The sequence below is a fragment of the Arvicola amphibius genome, chromosome 18 (assembly GCF_903992535.2).
Source record: "Arvicola amphibius chromosome 18, mArvAmp1.2, whole genome shotgun sequence".
NCBI lineage: Eukaryota > Metazoa > Chordata > Mammalia > Rodentia > Cricetidae > Arvicola > Arvicola amphibius.
Genome location: NC_052064.1, coordinates 31,415,524 through 31,431,143, shown reverse-complemented (window position 1 = coordinate 31,431,143; position 15,620 = coordinate 31,415,524). Strand labels below are relative to the sequence as shown.

At 47.1% G+C, this 15,620-nt stretch overlaps 1 protein-coding gene across 1 annotated transcript in view; it reads right to left on the bottom strand.

Moving 5' to 3' along the window:
* Positions 1-14,796, bottom strand: part of LOC119803860 (aldehyde oxidase 1-like) — a 53,975-nt gene extending 39,179 nt beyond the window's left edge. Inside the window, 12 exon segments of the mRNA XM_038315299.1 lie at positions 59-152; positions 330-481; positions 1,303-1,395; positions 2,055-2,199; positions 3,326-3,406; positions 5,008-5,100; positions 5,810-5,871; positions 8,584-8,710; positions 9,646-9,754; positions 11,866-11,962; positions 12,800-12,857; positions 14,700-14,796. Coding sequence (XP_038171227.1) covers positions 59-152; positions 330-481; positions 1,303-1,395; positions 2,055-2,199; positions 3,326-3,406; positions 5,008-5,100; positions 5,810-5,871; positions 8,584-8,710; positions 9,646-9,754; positions 11,866-11,962; positions 12,800-12,857; positions 14,700-14,741 — 1,153 coding nt within the window. The 5' untranslated portion in view covers positions 14,742-14,796.
* Positions 14,797-15,620: the final 824 nt, after the last annotated feature.

Sequence of the window (15,620 nt, the reverse complement as noted above, 5' to 3'; positions counted from 1 at the left end):
CTCAGAGGGAGAGCAACAAACCAAGCTTAGTAACTCCCCGAGCAGAAACTGCTGTTACCTTTGGACCGTAAGTTGAGGGTACAGTTCCCCACAGCCAGGAGGGGATTCAGATCGGAGTCCAGATGTCTGCTCACGATGTGGCCCCCTAGAGACTATAGAAAGTGGTCACTGTCACTTCTGTTACACAGTTATGAAGCACAAGCACTAAAATAAAAGTTAAGTGATACATCGGAGAGCTGTTCTTTTGGTTTCTTTTAAAGAACGGGAAGGAGTCACCAGTTACAGTCACCAAAGACACGAGTGCCAGAGTAGACTTGCTGAATACATACAGCCATGTTCCTGATCTGGGACCCGGCCAGAGTTCTGAGGTGCTTCAGGAGGGCACGGTACGTCTGTGTCTTCTCTTCGGGAAGCTTCCGGACCACATCAGCCAGAATGTCCTTCACCTGATCCAGGCTGAGGCCAGCACCGAGGGTCAGCCCTGAAATAAAGTCTCCCGTGAGTGATGCCGTGTGGTAGGTGATGACCTCAAAGAGTTAGACCAGAGCTACAGGCGTGGGAATCTTGATATTGGATCCACGCTGCTGCGTCTATCGGTCGTGGTGGTGATGGTGACGGTGATGCCGGTGGCGTGGGGATGGCGGTGATGCGTAGATTGATGGTGGAGTCGGTGGTGGAGAGTGTGAAGGTGACTGAGTATCACATATTATACTGATAGTAATAAAAAAAACCTCCACATATGTAAACACAACCACGAGATATTAATAGGTTCACTTCAGAGATCACAAAACTAAGACTCGGCTCAGTCACGACCCCAAGATCTTAGATACACTATGTCATCGCCAAGAATTGGATTTCAGGGACTTCATCCCAAGCCCCCATCCTGAGGACTGCTGGGTCTCACTGCCATTTAACCACAGTCCCTTTGTGAGAATGAAACAGGCCAGACTGCAGAGGCCTAACCCCCACGCATTTCCTTCTGCCTCGCTCTGGAGAGCAGCCAGCATGTCTCATTCAGCTGCTGCTTCTGTTCTCCTCCATGGCCCAGATCCTCCTCGAATCCTTGTTAGTTTCCCTGATACTGCAGTTGGAAGAAAAGTCCCTCAGTGACAGTCTGACTTCTCAGACTGTGTCAACTGGAACTTCAGAGAATTCTGCCTGGACTCCCTCCAGACCTTCCCAGCTCTGTCTGAAGAGAAACTGGGAAGTCTCACTAGAAACAGCTCTCCGCTGTCCATCACTGGACTCGGCGGCAGACCAGGGGAGTGCACTTCCGGGGAAACACAGAGGGTAAGAACTCACCATCACCGGCCTGGCTCACAACACACATCTCTTCAATTCTGTCAGGAGAAATTACGACGGGGTGGAAGACACCTTTAAACTTTACTTCAGGCCCTGAGGGATTGTGGAAGAGATACAGGATTAGAATAAAAGGATTTTAACTTCTCTCTTAAAAATGAATTATGATTAACCTAGTGTCTTGGGACATATAAAATATAAAAATAGTTTGCTTTTATTGGGATGTTGATTGCAAACCATAAGCAGAGCCAGTGGCCACTAAAACTCGGGAACTCTTTAGAATGATTAGCCCTAAAACTTGTGCTATATGACACACTCAGATGTCACTGGGAGAAGATCCCGGGGCCCTGCAGAGAGATGGGCAGCCACCCTAGGCCTATGTGGAAAAGGAGAAGGCTCTGACACTGCCTTTTAAGTAAATCACATTATAGTCACAGAGACAGCACCCAGAGAAGAAAGACAGAGAAGTTTCAGGATGAGAGCTGGTGTGGTCCCCAGATAGAAATCCAGAACATTGGCACCCCTGATACTGGCCTACCATGGGGCCAGCCTGTGCTCTATGAAGTCCAGGCTAGCCCTGCTGCTGGGTTGGCATGGGACCAGCAAGCCAGCCTCTGCTCCAGTGAAGCACAGGGCAGGCAGTTTCTCATGCTGGAACATCTCTTGAACAACACTGGGTTTCCTGTCTGAGCTCCTGACAACACACCCACGTGATTCTTGTTTCCCTCATAAGACATCCCAGGGGGTTCACATACCCACAGAGGTGTTCCCCATCACGATGGGGGCCTGGGGATACTTGAATTTAACCTCCACGAGTTCCTTCAGAGTCACTGGGGAAATTCACGTCATTCTCTCGCCGCTGAACACCCTGGTCTGGGGTGACTGTTTCTCAGCCAATGTCTGTGAACAAGGCAGCAGGGATATGAGAGCTTGTGACCAAATTCCCTCCTCTTCTCATTCGATTTTTATTGAAACAGAGAAAAGAAACATATATCATCTAAAAACTAAATTCTGGGACATAAAGTAGAGCCCCACCAGGGGTCAGAGTTCAAAGTTAAAGACGGGCAGTGTTTAGACCTGGAAACTGAAGCTCCCATTGGCTCTTGGGAAACTCACAGTAACTCATTTTGATGCTCACTAACATAAAAATGTGCTCGTTTTGGCCAAATCCTTCTACACAACATGAACTTCTGCATAGACAGAAGGAGTAACACGTCTACACTGAAGCCCATTGACTGTGCCTCATGACTTTGACAGACGTCATCAGCTGTGTCTCAAGCCCACCCCACACCCCCGTGGCAGCTCCACCCTCCCCTCTCCACCTCCTGCTGGGCTCACACTCTGGACTCTGGGGTGAGGATGACGGGTGAGCATTGTATATTTGCCCATCAGTTTGTTCTTATACAATTTTATTAATTCCTTGAGAATTTCATATATGAACACATGTGCTTTTATGATCTTCCCTACCATTCCTCCACCTAACTCCTCCAACCTAAGTATCCACCCTCCCAGCTGAAGTCTCTTTTCTCCCCAAACCCTACTGAGTACAATGTGTGATGTCCATAGACTCACGGACACGGGGACATCCACTGGGTCAAGGACAACCTAGAAGTGGTCACATCCTTGAAGGAAACTGACCCTCCCTCCTCAGCCACCTTTATTTGTGTCAGATAAGGGTGGGGGCTCGCGAGGCTCTCTTATCTCCATGCTGAATGCTGACTGGATTGAGCTTGTGTAGGCAATGAGTTCATGTGGCAATGACCCTGTATTTCTAGACGACATTAATTCCACCCTCTTTTCTCAAAGTTCCCTGAGTCGTGGAGGGAGTGGGTGTAATGTAGATGTCCCATTCATGCTGAGCTGAACACCTTACAAATTCTCTGCCCTTGGACAAGCTGTGAAGTCTGCATTAACCCCTGTCTGCTGCAGTGACGTGTCTCTGATGAGGTCAGAGAGCTGTGCCCTCAGCTTTTCACAAGACTCCCCCTGACAAGTCACCAGGAAAGTGAGCAGCTGCCTTCCTTACCATTAGCTCTGGAGGAAATATCAGCTCCTGGGTTGGATCCAGAGGCAGAAACTCCTCTTCTGAGAAGAGTTCTGGACTTGTCTTTAAAAAGAGAAAATGACAGAAGTTATAGTAGTGTCCCCTATTCTCAGGGGACATTTCTCCCTGTGGTACCCAAAACCAGAGGCAGGTTGAACTTCAGAAGGTTCATAAACACACTCCAGTTTTCCTATTCATTCTTACTGCAAATCTTAGCAACACACTCTAGTACTAAACATATTTTTCCCTGAAAAATAAAGTACCCTAAAACTACTCTTTGGCATATATGAACATACAGGCTTGGTGCCATTATTAAGTAAAGCAATGGCTATTTGAACACAAGTCCTGCAATGCTGTGCCAGTCAATCTGGTAACCATGGCAACTGCTCAGTTACAGGTGCGCAGGTAAGGTGTACAGCATGGATACATTGGACAAAGGGGGTGGGGTTCACCTTCCAAGGGACCCAGGGGTGTGCACAGTGAGAGAATCCATGAAATTCATAATGGAATGTATTTTGAAACCTACATTATTTCTAGAATTTCCCACTTAATATTTTCAGAATATGGTTAAGTACAGGTAACTCAGATTACAGGACGAGAATCTGTAGTCAAGAGGTGACTACTATATTATTGTCTGGCTCCTCTACTTTAAGTTTTTAGTGCAACGAGACCGGAAAAAGACGCTCAGACAGTCCAGGGATGGTGGCGCGTGCCTATAATCATGAACTTGGGAGACAGAGGCAGGAACAGCAGGCCAGGCTTAGTTCTATGATCATCTGAGGACAGAATGGGCCCCACAGGACCTCACTCCCCCCAGAAGAAGGCAGACAGACAGACAAACAGAGGACAACCAGGAGCTGGTTGGTCATGGTCCCAGCTGCCAGCCAAGGATTCTGCTGCAGACCTGACCTCTAATAACTCTGCAGGTGTCAGCATGCCTCTGTGCTCCTCAGCTCCCTACATGTTCCCTTCGAGTCTGGGGACAGCGGAGGAGACAGGCAGGAGCAGGCAGACATTGAGGACCTAAGGGAGGCCTAGAGCCCAGCCTCTCCTGCCATTGTTCTTCCGTCTCCATCTCCACTCTGCTTCTTGCCACTAAAGATGCCCTTTAGCAACCGAGAGACCCTGGGGATCAGTGCTTTTCTGCCCTACAGACAGCAGCATCTGAGCAGGACGGATTTGAGCAATGAGGGACCATGTGGATGCAACAGGTTTATAAACAGATTATTTATCTTGCAGTTGGTTTAATAATTGCATCTATTTGTGGGCAGAGTGACATTACACACACGTGCATGAGATGTTAATGTTTAGCATTTGGTATCTCAGACGTGAATTGGTTCTTTGTGTGGAGAATGTTAAATATTCTACTAGTTATTCTGAAATAAACAACCCGTTGTCAAACACGGTCACTCCGTTATGCTACAGAGCAGTTAGAAGGCATCCTCTCAGCCGGCTGCACCGTGGACCTGCTCACCCTCCTATCTCCACCCCCAATCTCCTCCTGGGCTGAATCTTTAGACTGTATGGAGACAGTGGGCATGGGAGAGGGAACATGTTGACATAGACGAAATTGTCAACCCCAGCAGCCACTGATTCTTCCAAAGACTTGGTCCTCGGCTGCTCATGTCTGGAACACCTTTATGACAGCGTCCCTATTCACGGACCTCATCGCCTTCCTGAAATTCCGTCAATCCATTGACTCCTCGATCCCCATTACAGCACACCCCATTTTCTTTACTTTGACAGCAGCCAGAAGCCTATGGGGGAAAACAAAACAAGCCAATGAAAATTCCCTGGGGGGTTCTACTGTTAACTGGGGGCTTACAGCTGCAGAAACAATACTGTAAGGTGTTGTAAAAGAAAACCATTTACCCTTCAACACATTGAGGGTAACGCTAATGAAAACAAATTTACACAATTCTGAATACCAGTGATTATTTAATAAAGTTTATAAAGATCTTACTACATAATCCTGTCATACAGCAATAAACATTAATCATGTCAATGATTTATACTAACAATATTGTAAATACCACTAATAATAGTAACAAGAATTGACAGTTTGTTCTGATCCTATCTATGAGGTTTTGATTCCATAGTTGACCTTGCAGGAGTAACCTTCTGGTGGGTAGGGGAGGACCAACCATGACGGAACGTGTATTAAAATTCCACAAGAGCTTTTTACTTTATATAATAGTTTAAAAGCAAAGAAAAAAGTCACATCTTTCATAGGTTTTGTAGTTCTATTAATATTAATGATTGAGTAGCTCACAATTTGACTACCCAGGCAATAATATTAAAGCCTCCTGCCCAAGATAAAATGACACACAGAATTGTAGACCTTGGGCTAAGAAGTGGTCCTGTGTTAGTAAAAATGACTGTTGCCTTAACACACCAGGGAGCTCCTACACTGCTTTGTTTTCTTTCATGAAGAACGCATTCAGCCATGCATTTCTTTCTACTCACTTTACAGAAAGTCTTGCATGCATCGATTATGGGCCTGTATCCAGTGCAGCGGCACAGATTTCCTGAAGGAGACAGAGCAGGTCTGGTTACTCAAGGGCCCCGGACAGAGGCATGGAACGCCAGGTGAATGTTGGCGTGAAGGACCCCATCTTAGAAGACAGCTCTGTTTGACGCCTTAATTTTGAAATCTTGTGTTTGAGATTTCATTTTTACATCAGCATCCTGGGATATCTAGCCAAGAGTCCTGGAGTATATTTTCACATCTGTACTTACTCTCTGTAGACACATCTCACACCCTCTTCTTAGGACAGATGCTCAAAGGACACAGTGATTTTAAGACAAAAACTTGTTCTGTAGTTGCAATCAAGAGCTCAATTCAAAACAATAGCCACTTTGTTGAGACGCTACTGACCCTCCTGTGTCTAATCAACTGATCAGTGATTGGTGTATCTGAGATAAGTATCCCCCAGTCTGCACTGTGAGCAGACCTAACACTCTGTTTCCTCACGCCATTTATTTATTTAATCATTCAACCAGGAGGAAGGCATTTAACCAAAGACTGACCCTCATGACAACTGTTTACATAGCATAGTATGGATAGCTGGGGAACCAAGTTGCGTTTCTTGGATTTATTTCTTTTGCATAATAAACTTTGCAACCTTTGCTTATTCCTCATTTTCTCCTTCTCCACCCTCAGGTAATCGCTATTCAATCACCATTCGTATCCCTGCTGCTACTGTTCTACTCCAGGTTGTCCGTATGGTACAGTGTTTGTTCTCCTGGGCCTGGCTTGTTTCACTTGGCATCCTGTGCTATGGTCCATGCGTGTTGTTACTAGTGAAGGGTTTTCTTCTTTTTTAAAGACAAAAGAAAGATTCCTCTCAGAATTAATACTTACCACGGCAGCTATCAGTTTTGACAGAGGCAGAGCAAGGAGAGGAAGGAGAGAGACAGAGAGAGGGAAGTTTCAGTTGACCAAAGCTGTTCTGTAACAGTAAAGAAAAGGTGGGGAAAGTGGGTGGATTCTGAACCTGGAGGCAATTACACACACAAGTGACTGCAATAGATGATTTGGTCAGTGTTTCTCTCACAGTGGGTCTGTGTCCTTACTCCAACCCCAATATGATGTCACATTATATTTGTGTGTGTGCATGCGTGTGTGTGTGTTCTATGTACACATCTGTCGGTGTGTGTACCATGTGTGTGATTACATGCGGAGGCTGGAGATTGACAGTTGGTGTCTTACTCAGTTTCTCTACACCTTTTATGAGACAGAGTCTGGAACCTGGAAGCTGGCTGGCCAATAGGTTCTAGGGGTCCTCCGGTGTCTGATGCACCCTCCTGCCCCAGGACAGTGGTTATCCACCATCCGTCCCAGGCTTTTACATGGGTGATAGTGACCAAAACTCAGAAGCTCAAGCCAGACACTGACTGAGCACATTTCCCCAGCTCCTGAGGCCTCATTTCAGAAACAGCACAAGATCGAGTTTTCCTCTGAGAGATTTCCTCAAATCTTCATCATTTATACATATATAAATACATATATACACTCTTGTCTTAAGCTACTAAAATTTGAAAATACATCATCAGTGTTTATAACACCAACAGCCTTAAAGCAAAATGCAACCTCCTGGAAATCAGGCAGGATCCAGTTTAGGTGCTGGGAAACTCCTTTCTACCTGTGTTTGCTCTGAGTGTCCCTGAAATATTTTGTAGAGGAAGCAAACAAGCAAGCTTAGACTCATGTTTCCTGGACAGGAAAATAAGAGGTAAGAGACAAAGAGGAACAGAGCCAGGGAGCATTTCAGCAGACAGACATAGAATTTGAGAAGCTATTAATGCTTAAAATGTGTTCAGAACATTAGCAGTGAATGTACACATGTACACATGCACACACACATGAGATGATGATGATGAAGATCGATGATACATGATAGATAGATAGATGATAGATAGATAGATAGATAGATGATAGATAGATGATAGATAGATAGATAGATAGATAGTAGATAGATAGATAGATAGATAGAGAGATAGATGGTAGATAGATAGATAGAGAGATAGATGATAGATAGATAGATGATAGATAGATAGATAGAGATAGATAGATGATAGATAGAGATAGATAGATAGATAGATAGATAGATAGATAGATAGATAGACAATGAATGGATGGATGGACAGACGGACAGATAGATGGACACAGAGAGAGAGAGAGTCATTAAAGTAAGCATCCCTAGTAGATTTCATCCTGACTTCCAGCTGTACACAAAGACACTCTCTGATCCTTGCTCTGTGGTGGTGAGGGCATCTATCACATGACTTAGAAGCTACTTTTGCTAAAGAATCTTTTGCTGACTCTCCCCTTGGGCCCACAGGCAGTGATGGTAACCAAACCCAGCATGACACCTGCCACCTATACTGTCTTCTCCATCTGTCTCCTTTGCCAAACACCCCAGTGAGATTCCAGGTGGACTCTGCATGGTGGGCTGAAATTTCTCAGAGTGTTCATCCAAAGCCCCTATTCCTCTCTACCAAGTCCAGATGGTTTGCAGATTGACATCAAGAAATCAATGCTTCTGCTTACAGAGACCATTTCTAATAAACCACCTTTTCTAAATCTCAGCTTCTCCTTCTACGATGATGATAATAATGATAACTATCTTATAAGCATATTTAAATGAATTTACAATTAGCATTTAATTCAGCACGTGACATATTGGAGGTACCCAACTATTTCTGTCATCACCATGTAAAAATGAAAGCATACTTACCACCAAGGGCGTCTGTCAGCTGATCTAGAGTGGGCTCTGGATGGTTCCTGAGCAGGGCATACATGGACATCACCATCCCGGGGGTGCAGAATCCACACTGTGTGCCATGACACTTGGCAATCCTCTCCTGGAAGCAAAGGTTAGAAATGCAGACCTTGCACTCTCTTCCAGGCCTACAGAGTCAGAGCGGCGTCCCCAGGACATTCTTGAGCTCACTGAATTTGGAGAGGAGGCCCCCAAAAGCAAACATCTCAGGTGGCTTCCCTTGGGCCAGTCTGATGGTTGAGCCCCATAAACTACTTGGCTGGACTTCAGACAGTGGTTCTGAGGCTTTGCATGGCCAGAGAGTTTGTGATTTCCACCCCAGCAGCACGCCAGATCAACTGACTGTTAGGTCAGGCTGAGGGAACATTGCATGTCTGTGAAAGACTCCTCACTGTGCAGGGAGAGTGTGAGCCCCTGCAGCAGAGGAACCCTTGGAAGAAATGAACGAATCCTGTTCAAGTTGGAAAACATGGAAAAAGTGTGATAATGCTAACACTTGGGAATGAACGTGGGCACACCTACACCTCTCTCTCTCTCTCTCTCTCTCTCTCTCTCTCTCTCTCTCTCTCTCTCTCTCTCTCTCGTGTTTACATCTTCCTCTGACAAGTCCAAGCTCACACAGCATTTGGGAAGGAGCAGGGAGTCTGATACTTTTAATTCAGCTTTTAAATAAAGTTATTTTTCAATTTCCAACAACAACAATAACAAAAATTGTATGTGTCAATGCACATGGCTAGTGTTTCCTTCTGGCTTTGGGAGGTACAAGATGGATAGCTCCCTCTAATTGGAACACAGAGGACACAAAGCTGGTCAGGCCAGCATCTGCCTAGGAAGGGTAATTTTCTAGTCTTCCAGAGCACATTCCTGAGAAGTCAGCTCCTTATCCATCCCTGCAACCCAGCTTTATCCTCAGCTCCAGAGACTTTTACTGTCATCCGTGACCAAGCAGCGGGGCCCAGACATCCCACTCTCAGGCTCGGGGGCTCAGAGTCCCTTTAGGGAGCGGCGCAGCCTCACCTGAACAGGATGGAGTCTGGTGGTGGTGCTGCCTATGCCTTCCACTGTGGTGACGGCTGCGCCATGCAGCGAGCAGATGGGGGTCAGGCAGGCATTGACGGGATGATGCCTTCAGATGCAAAGAGAAGCACACGTGACAAACTACACGACATCCCATGACAAGGGGACCTAGCGCCCCGTGGGCACCTCCCGTAGGCAGGCAGGAGTGACCTCCCAGGCCCTGAGTCTGTGTTTCAATCTCAGCACATAGGCATTTTACAGAAACGGTTCTAGAATCAGAGTGAGGAATTCAGGGTCACAGCTGGAGAGCCGGTGGCAGAATGGAAATTAGACCTCATGATTCCAATCCCTGGAAGCTTCCACCAACCTAATTACTTCCCTCTCAAGTCGGGGCTGACACTCTCTAATTGCAAGTGACTGGCTATGAACTAAAGCCGCTTTCGTCCTGCGTGGGTCGAGCTGGGTGAAGGCTGCGTGGGCAGTGAAGTGAGTTTGCTGTCGCTCTTCAGTAGAAGAGGTAGCGTCAGGTGAAGAGCTGCTCCACCCCACAGGACCACTGCTGAAAATACCCGACTGGAAACAACCCTAAGATGTTCTCACTCACTAACCACAGCTACAGATGGGCAACGGGTACCATGTTCAAAGCCCAGGATAATCAGCAAAGATTTGAACCTAACAATGAGAAACACCACTTTATCAGATAAAATTATAAATATTTTTCAAATGTCCTAATGTCTATTATTAATAAAGGCTTCAGAAATGGGATTCCCTCCACTCCTGAGAGGTAAATACTCTCAGAGTTCTTCTGGGAGACAGTTCACTGGATGACATAAAAATAACTTTAAAATACACGTGTTCTTTAATTGTGCAAGTACACCTTGTAGATGCATCGTAAGCAAATGGTCGTGGACATAATCATTTTGGATAAGGAGGTGTATTGATGAATCCTTAATAATAATCCCCTACTTGGTATTTGCTTTGATGCTTCAAATTGATGTAACACAGTCATTGAACTGAACTTATTATTTGAAAGGTAATCATGAAAACTTAGAAAAATTTGGACATTTAAAGAATATACGAAGTTTGCTTCTATATGATAAAAACAAATAACTGAAAATATATCACCTACTGATAAATAAACATGAATCCTGGGTGACTGACTTTGTGGTAGGTGGAGCTGCAGGTGTTCGGACTCACAGGTGAACAGAGTCATATCAGGGGACCGCGAATGAGTGAATGGAGGGGACAGAGATTCATGGAGGGAAAGAGGATCAACTCATGTGGGCAGTCAGGGAGGAGTGAGAATATTAATCCGTCCACTAAATCTGGATGACCTGAAGGAGTTGAACATGAACAGCAGATGATGCCGGATGTGTGGCTCAAAGTGGAGGAGAGCACGGAGCTGAACGAGACTCCCCAGCCTCCGAAGAAAAGGAGCTCGTGATGGGCAGAGCTGAGAGAACGCGCTAAGCTTTCACTGACTATAAAGACAAAATCCCCCTTTAGGGGCTAAGGATAACATGGCGACCCAAGATCTCCTGAAGCATCGGTAAGAGAGGAGCCCAAAGAGAACTTCCGGTTCCCTAAAGAGCTGGCAGCCAGGCTGGGAGGCAGGGAGAGGTGTCCCAGCCAAGGCAGGCCCAGCATAGCCCTGGCTGCTGCTCAGACCCTAGACCTCATCTGGAACGTGGGGAATGTGGGAGGTGGTTTGACAGATGCATGATGGGAATATCCCAGAAGACGGGAGAGACGGGAACAGATGAAGATGTGGAACAATAATGCGCTGGAGATAAATACAGAGCGAGAACAAAGCAACAGGTGGCTGTGAGCAGGAGAGCGAGGCCGCCTGATCCTTTCCTGATGGAGAGGTCTCTGGCTTACAATGGAGAACGCACGTGTGGACCACGGAGACGTTCGGAGGCCCCCACTACGCATGCGCGACCACTAAGCAGTTACCAGGCTCCCACTACGCATGCGCGAGCACGGCTGTCTCCTCCACGGTCCTCTCTCGCTGGCCTTCCTTCCCAGATGGCAGAGTTGGCGCCTTTCAGCTCTGCTGAGGTCATGTCCCCACCCTTCCCGTATTCCTATTTATCCCTGGGTCCCCAGTGCCCGCACAGGTCTTCCCGCACGGTGATGTGCCCTGCACGGTCGCCAAGAGAGGAGGAAATAAAGCTGAGACCGCAGAGGTGGCTCAGAGCTGGGCTCTGCCGCAGGTACCTGATGGTCCTGGTGCTGGGGTTGAACCGCGAGATCATCACCGTGCAGGCGCCACAGCCGCCCCCTCCGCAGCCGTACTTCGTGCCTGGGAGTCGGACTGGAAGAGGCTGAGTTAAAGATCACGGTTTCTATGGCTTTATGTCCAGAATAGCCAGGACTTAGCACAAAACACCATCATAGACATGCATAGGAAAGTTCCATGTCGACTCACCAAAGGCCGCTGCTTAAGTCTGATCATTTCCTGCTTCCTTTTGTGTGTTAGGGATTGCACCCATCCTTTGTATGGAGCTGGAGCTCAGTCTGCCAAAAACAGGGCCAGACTGAAGAGGAGGCTGCGCACGGCAGTGCTCTGAGAATGTGCGTGTGGGGGCACACTGGATACCTGCCCTCATCATCGTGTGGGTCTCTGATGTTGTATGATGTTAAAATGTTATGTTATAAATGCTCTATGAAATATCCGTGTCACACTAGAAACACAGTGAGTCATTCACCTGCATCTTGTCAGCGGAGACTTCTAACTGCTCTCTCAAATATCTTCTTGATGTGAGATTCTGTATGCTGTGAACATCAATGGTTAATAAAGGAATTTTTCTGGGCCTATAACAGAGCTAGGCAGGGAAAACTAAACTGAATGCTTGGAGAAAGGAGGCAGAGTCAGAGAGAAGCCATGGAGCATTCAGAGACCAATGCCAGAACTTTACCAGATAAGCCACAGCTATGTGGTGATACACAGATTAATGGAGATGGGTTAAATTAAAATGTAAGAGTTAACCAATAAAAAGTTAGAGCTAATGGGCCAAGCAGTGTTTTAAATAATATAATTTCTCTGTGATTATTTTGGGGCTGAGCAATTGGGAACACTCACACGCAAACACAGACCCTCAGGCTCACAGACTTACAAACACACGCGCTCACAGCACACAGCAAAGGATACGGGGCTTCCTCAGGTACGGTAACAGCATCATCTCAGGGTCGACATGTTTTTCTATCACCTGTGCGAGAGAAACACAATGATACACACCAGAGCAAGGGCTGGTGTGAGTTATGTTCACACTGCCTAGGACCCTGCCAGCCTGCGGGAAAAGCACCCAGGGTGTGCAAGCATTAACATCACAGTGAATGTGCAAATGTCCAACCCTGCCTGTCCCTTGAGATGTCAGACTCAACAGCTGCTGCCTCACTGAACTAAACCCCAGCATCACCTGTACTCTGGCTCCTGACCACGTCTCCAGCCCCAACAGTTTATTCTCTGAGCATGGAAACATTCTCCTGCCCCAGGGCCTTTGCCCCTGGATTTCTCTGCCTGGAATGTTCTTTCCCCACACGGATGCTTGGCTACTTCCTCCCACACACTGCTCTAAAAGACCAAAGCATCCCCTTCACCCACCCCATCAGATCCTGCCCATCTCAGTGTTCTTACGCCAGTGCCTGCCACCGCCCGACACATCACTCTCTCCATTTCTTTATATGACGTCAGCTGTTACCCCAGGGCGTGTTAACTCCACACCGGCAGGGGCCTCATCATTTCTGTGGTTTGCTGTATCCCATAAACCCAAACACAGGTTGGCATGCGTTAGGCTGATAACAAAACCACGGATTGAATATTCATGATCACTCCTTGTGCAGTAAGAAGCATGGTCCCCGTTAATAAAGGAGTGACCTCCATGAGGCTACCTTGGTGAGCCGCAGGCATGTAAGGGACCCCTGCTTGTTTAGTGTGGACAGAAGACTCCCGTGCTTATTCTGCTATGCAAAAGAAAACACAAAGGAGCAAGGCAACCCTTTCACCCCATTAGCCTAGCTCCCCCTCACGCTGGTCACTTGGGGTCCTAATGGAGCCCATGAAGGATCCATCTTATCCCATGTGAGGACCATAAAGCGGGGGAGGAATGACAAATTTTTTCGTAGGGCGTTTAAATTTGAGAGATCCTGTGCTTCAAGAAAACACTTTACAAACCCACAACTGTCTGAATCAACTCACGGCCTCAGAACAGTCTCATGAAAGTCTGGTGCTAAACCTTCCTTGGCTTCCTAAGGGTCAGCCAGTGCCAGCTAGGGAAGCGGCTCCGTTTGCCCATAGCCAAATTCAGGGACCACAGGTGATCCCAATAGAGGAACATTGGCACGTGGACAGACAGCAGGGCTCTGCCCACCCCCTCAGTGCGCCGTCAGTGTCTACGGAGAACATTCCGAGTAAGCCAGGTCACTGCCAGACCTCGGCTTTAAATGATGCTCAGGGACTTTGCTGTCTGCAAGCAACAGGCTTTGCTTGGAACAGTCGTAAAGGTCCTAGGAGTCAAAGTACACACAAGGAAAACAAAACAAACTGCCTCAGTCAGCGGGATCCCTAGAGCCTGGCTCTGGCAAGCTGTACTGTGCCAGGAACTTGCTTTGACTTCACAAGTTAAGGCTTCCTCTGAGAAATAACGGAGAAGCCTGAATCAGGGCATCACTGTGGTCCTGTCAAAGTGGGTATCGCTCCCCTGGACAAGCTGAGAATCGGGGCTGGAAGATGCTGTTAGCCGGGGCTTTGAGGGTCGGAAGGGCTGGATTTGCAGTGCCTGATGGATAAGAACGAACTTTTTCCCTGCTCTTTGGGAAGGGGTTGGGCTAGGGTATCCTGTTATGGCCATGGAAAGGGGATGTGGGGAAGGAAGAGGCCCTGGGATTCAGGCAATTCTGAAACTTGCCCTTAGACCCTTAGTCTTTTGTGTGCAGGTCGGTGAGGCAAATTTATCTGCGCCAAGGTCTCAGGGAAAGCAGGGCTCAGGATGAGAAAGGACCAGGCACCCGTGAAGGAGGCTGCCCTGCGTGGGCAGCCCCGGGGCTCTCACCTTCCTGTCATTCACGAAGAAGAGCAGCTCCGTGGGCTCCATGACTCCAGATGTTCCCAGCAGGTCCTGGGCAGCACCAGTCACCAGAGAGGATAAGTTGCCTGAGACGAGGGGAGGGGCTTGCCCGCCCAGAAAGTTCTGGAAGAGCTAGTGCTGCCCAGTTCCTAACAGGAAAACTTTCCTGGCACCTATGGAGCGTGCCAAGCAGGTGACACACGGAAATCTTGCGGCATCTTTTCAATTTCACGTCATATCAGCGCTGCAAACTCAAGCGGTTCCTTGCCACGGCTTTGGTAACTGGTGCCAAGACTTGTTTATTGGAAGTGGCTTCCAATTCATTTAAGTATTTTCTGCTTGTTTAGGGGGAGGTTAGGTTGGCTGTAGTGCTGAGTCACATTCCAAGAGTGCAGTGCCCTTAACAGCAAATAACCATATTTATTTACCTGGGATATTTTTATCTTCATACTTAAAACCAACGCTCAAAAGATAACTTTTTGGCTCTCTATATTATAAAACTTGGGAAATTTCAAGTGACATCAAACTAATTTTCAACCTTTGTTCCACTTAGTATACCTTCCTAGATGATATTGTTAGTGCAAATGCAGTCCCCATCCCCTGGCCCCAAAACAGGGTTTCTTTCTCTGTATAGCCTAGCTGTCTGAGAACTCTCTTCGTAGACCAGGCTGGCCTCAAACTCACAGATCTCTTCCTGCCTCTGCCTCCTGAGTGCTGGTGTTAAAGGTGTGTACCACTATGCTAGGTTACACATTTTTATTGTGAAACTTGCCAAGTTTGTACATAGAAGAGAATAAGCCAGAACTCCAGGGGCTTTAGTGGGAAGTGGTTAGCACCTCCTGGCTTCCTGGGTGTTGGTAAGCAAATTTCAGATGCACTTTTTTGCTTAAAAGTGTCAGTAGACAC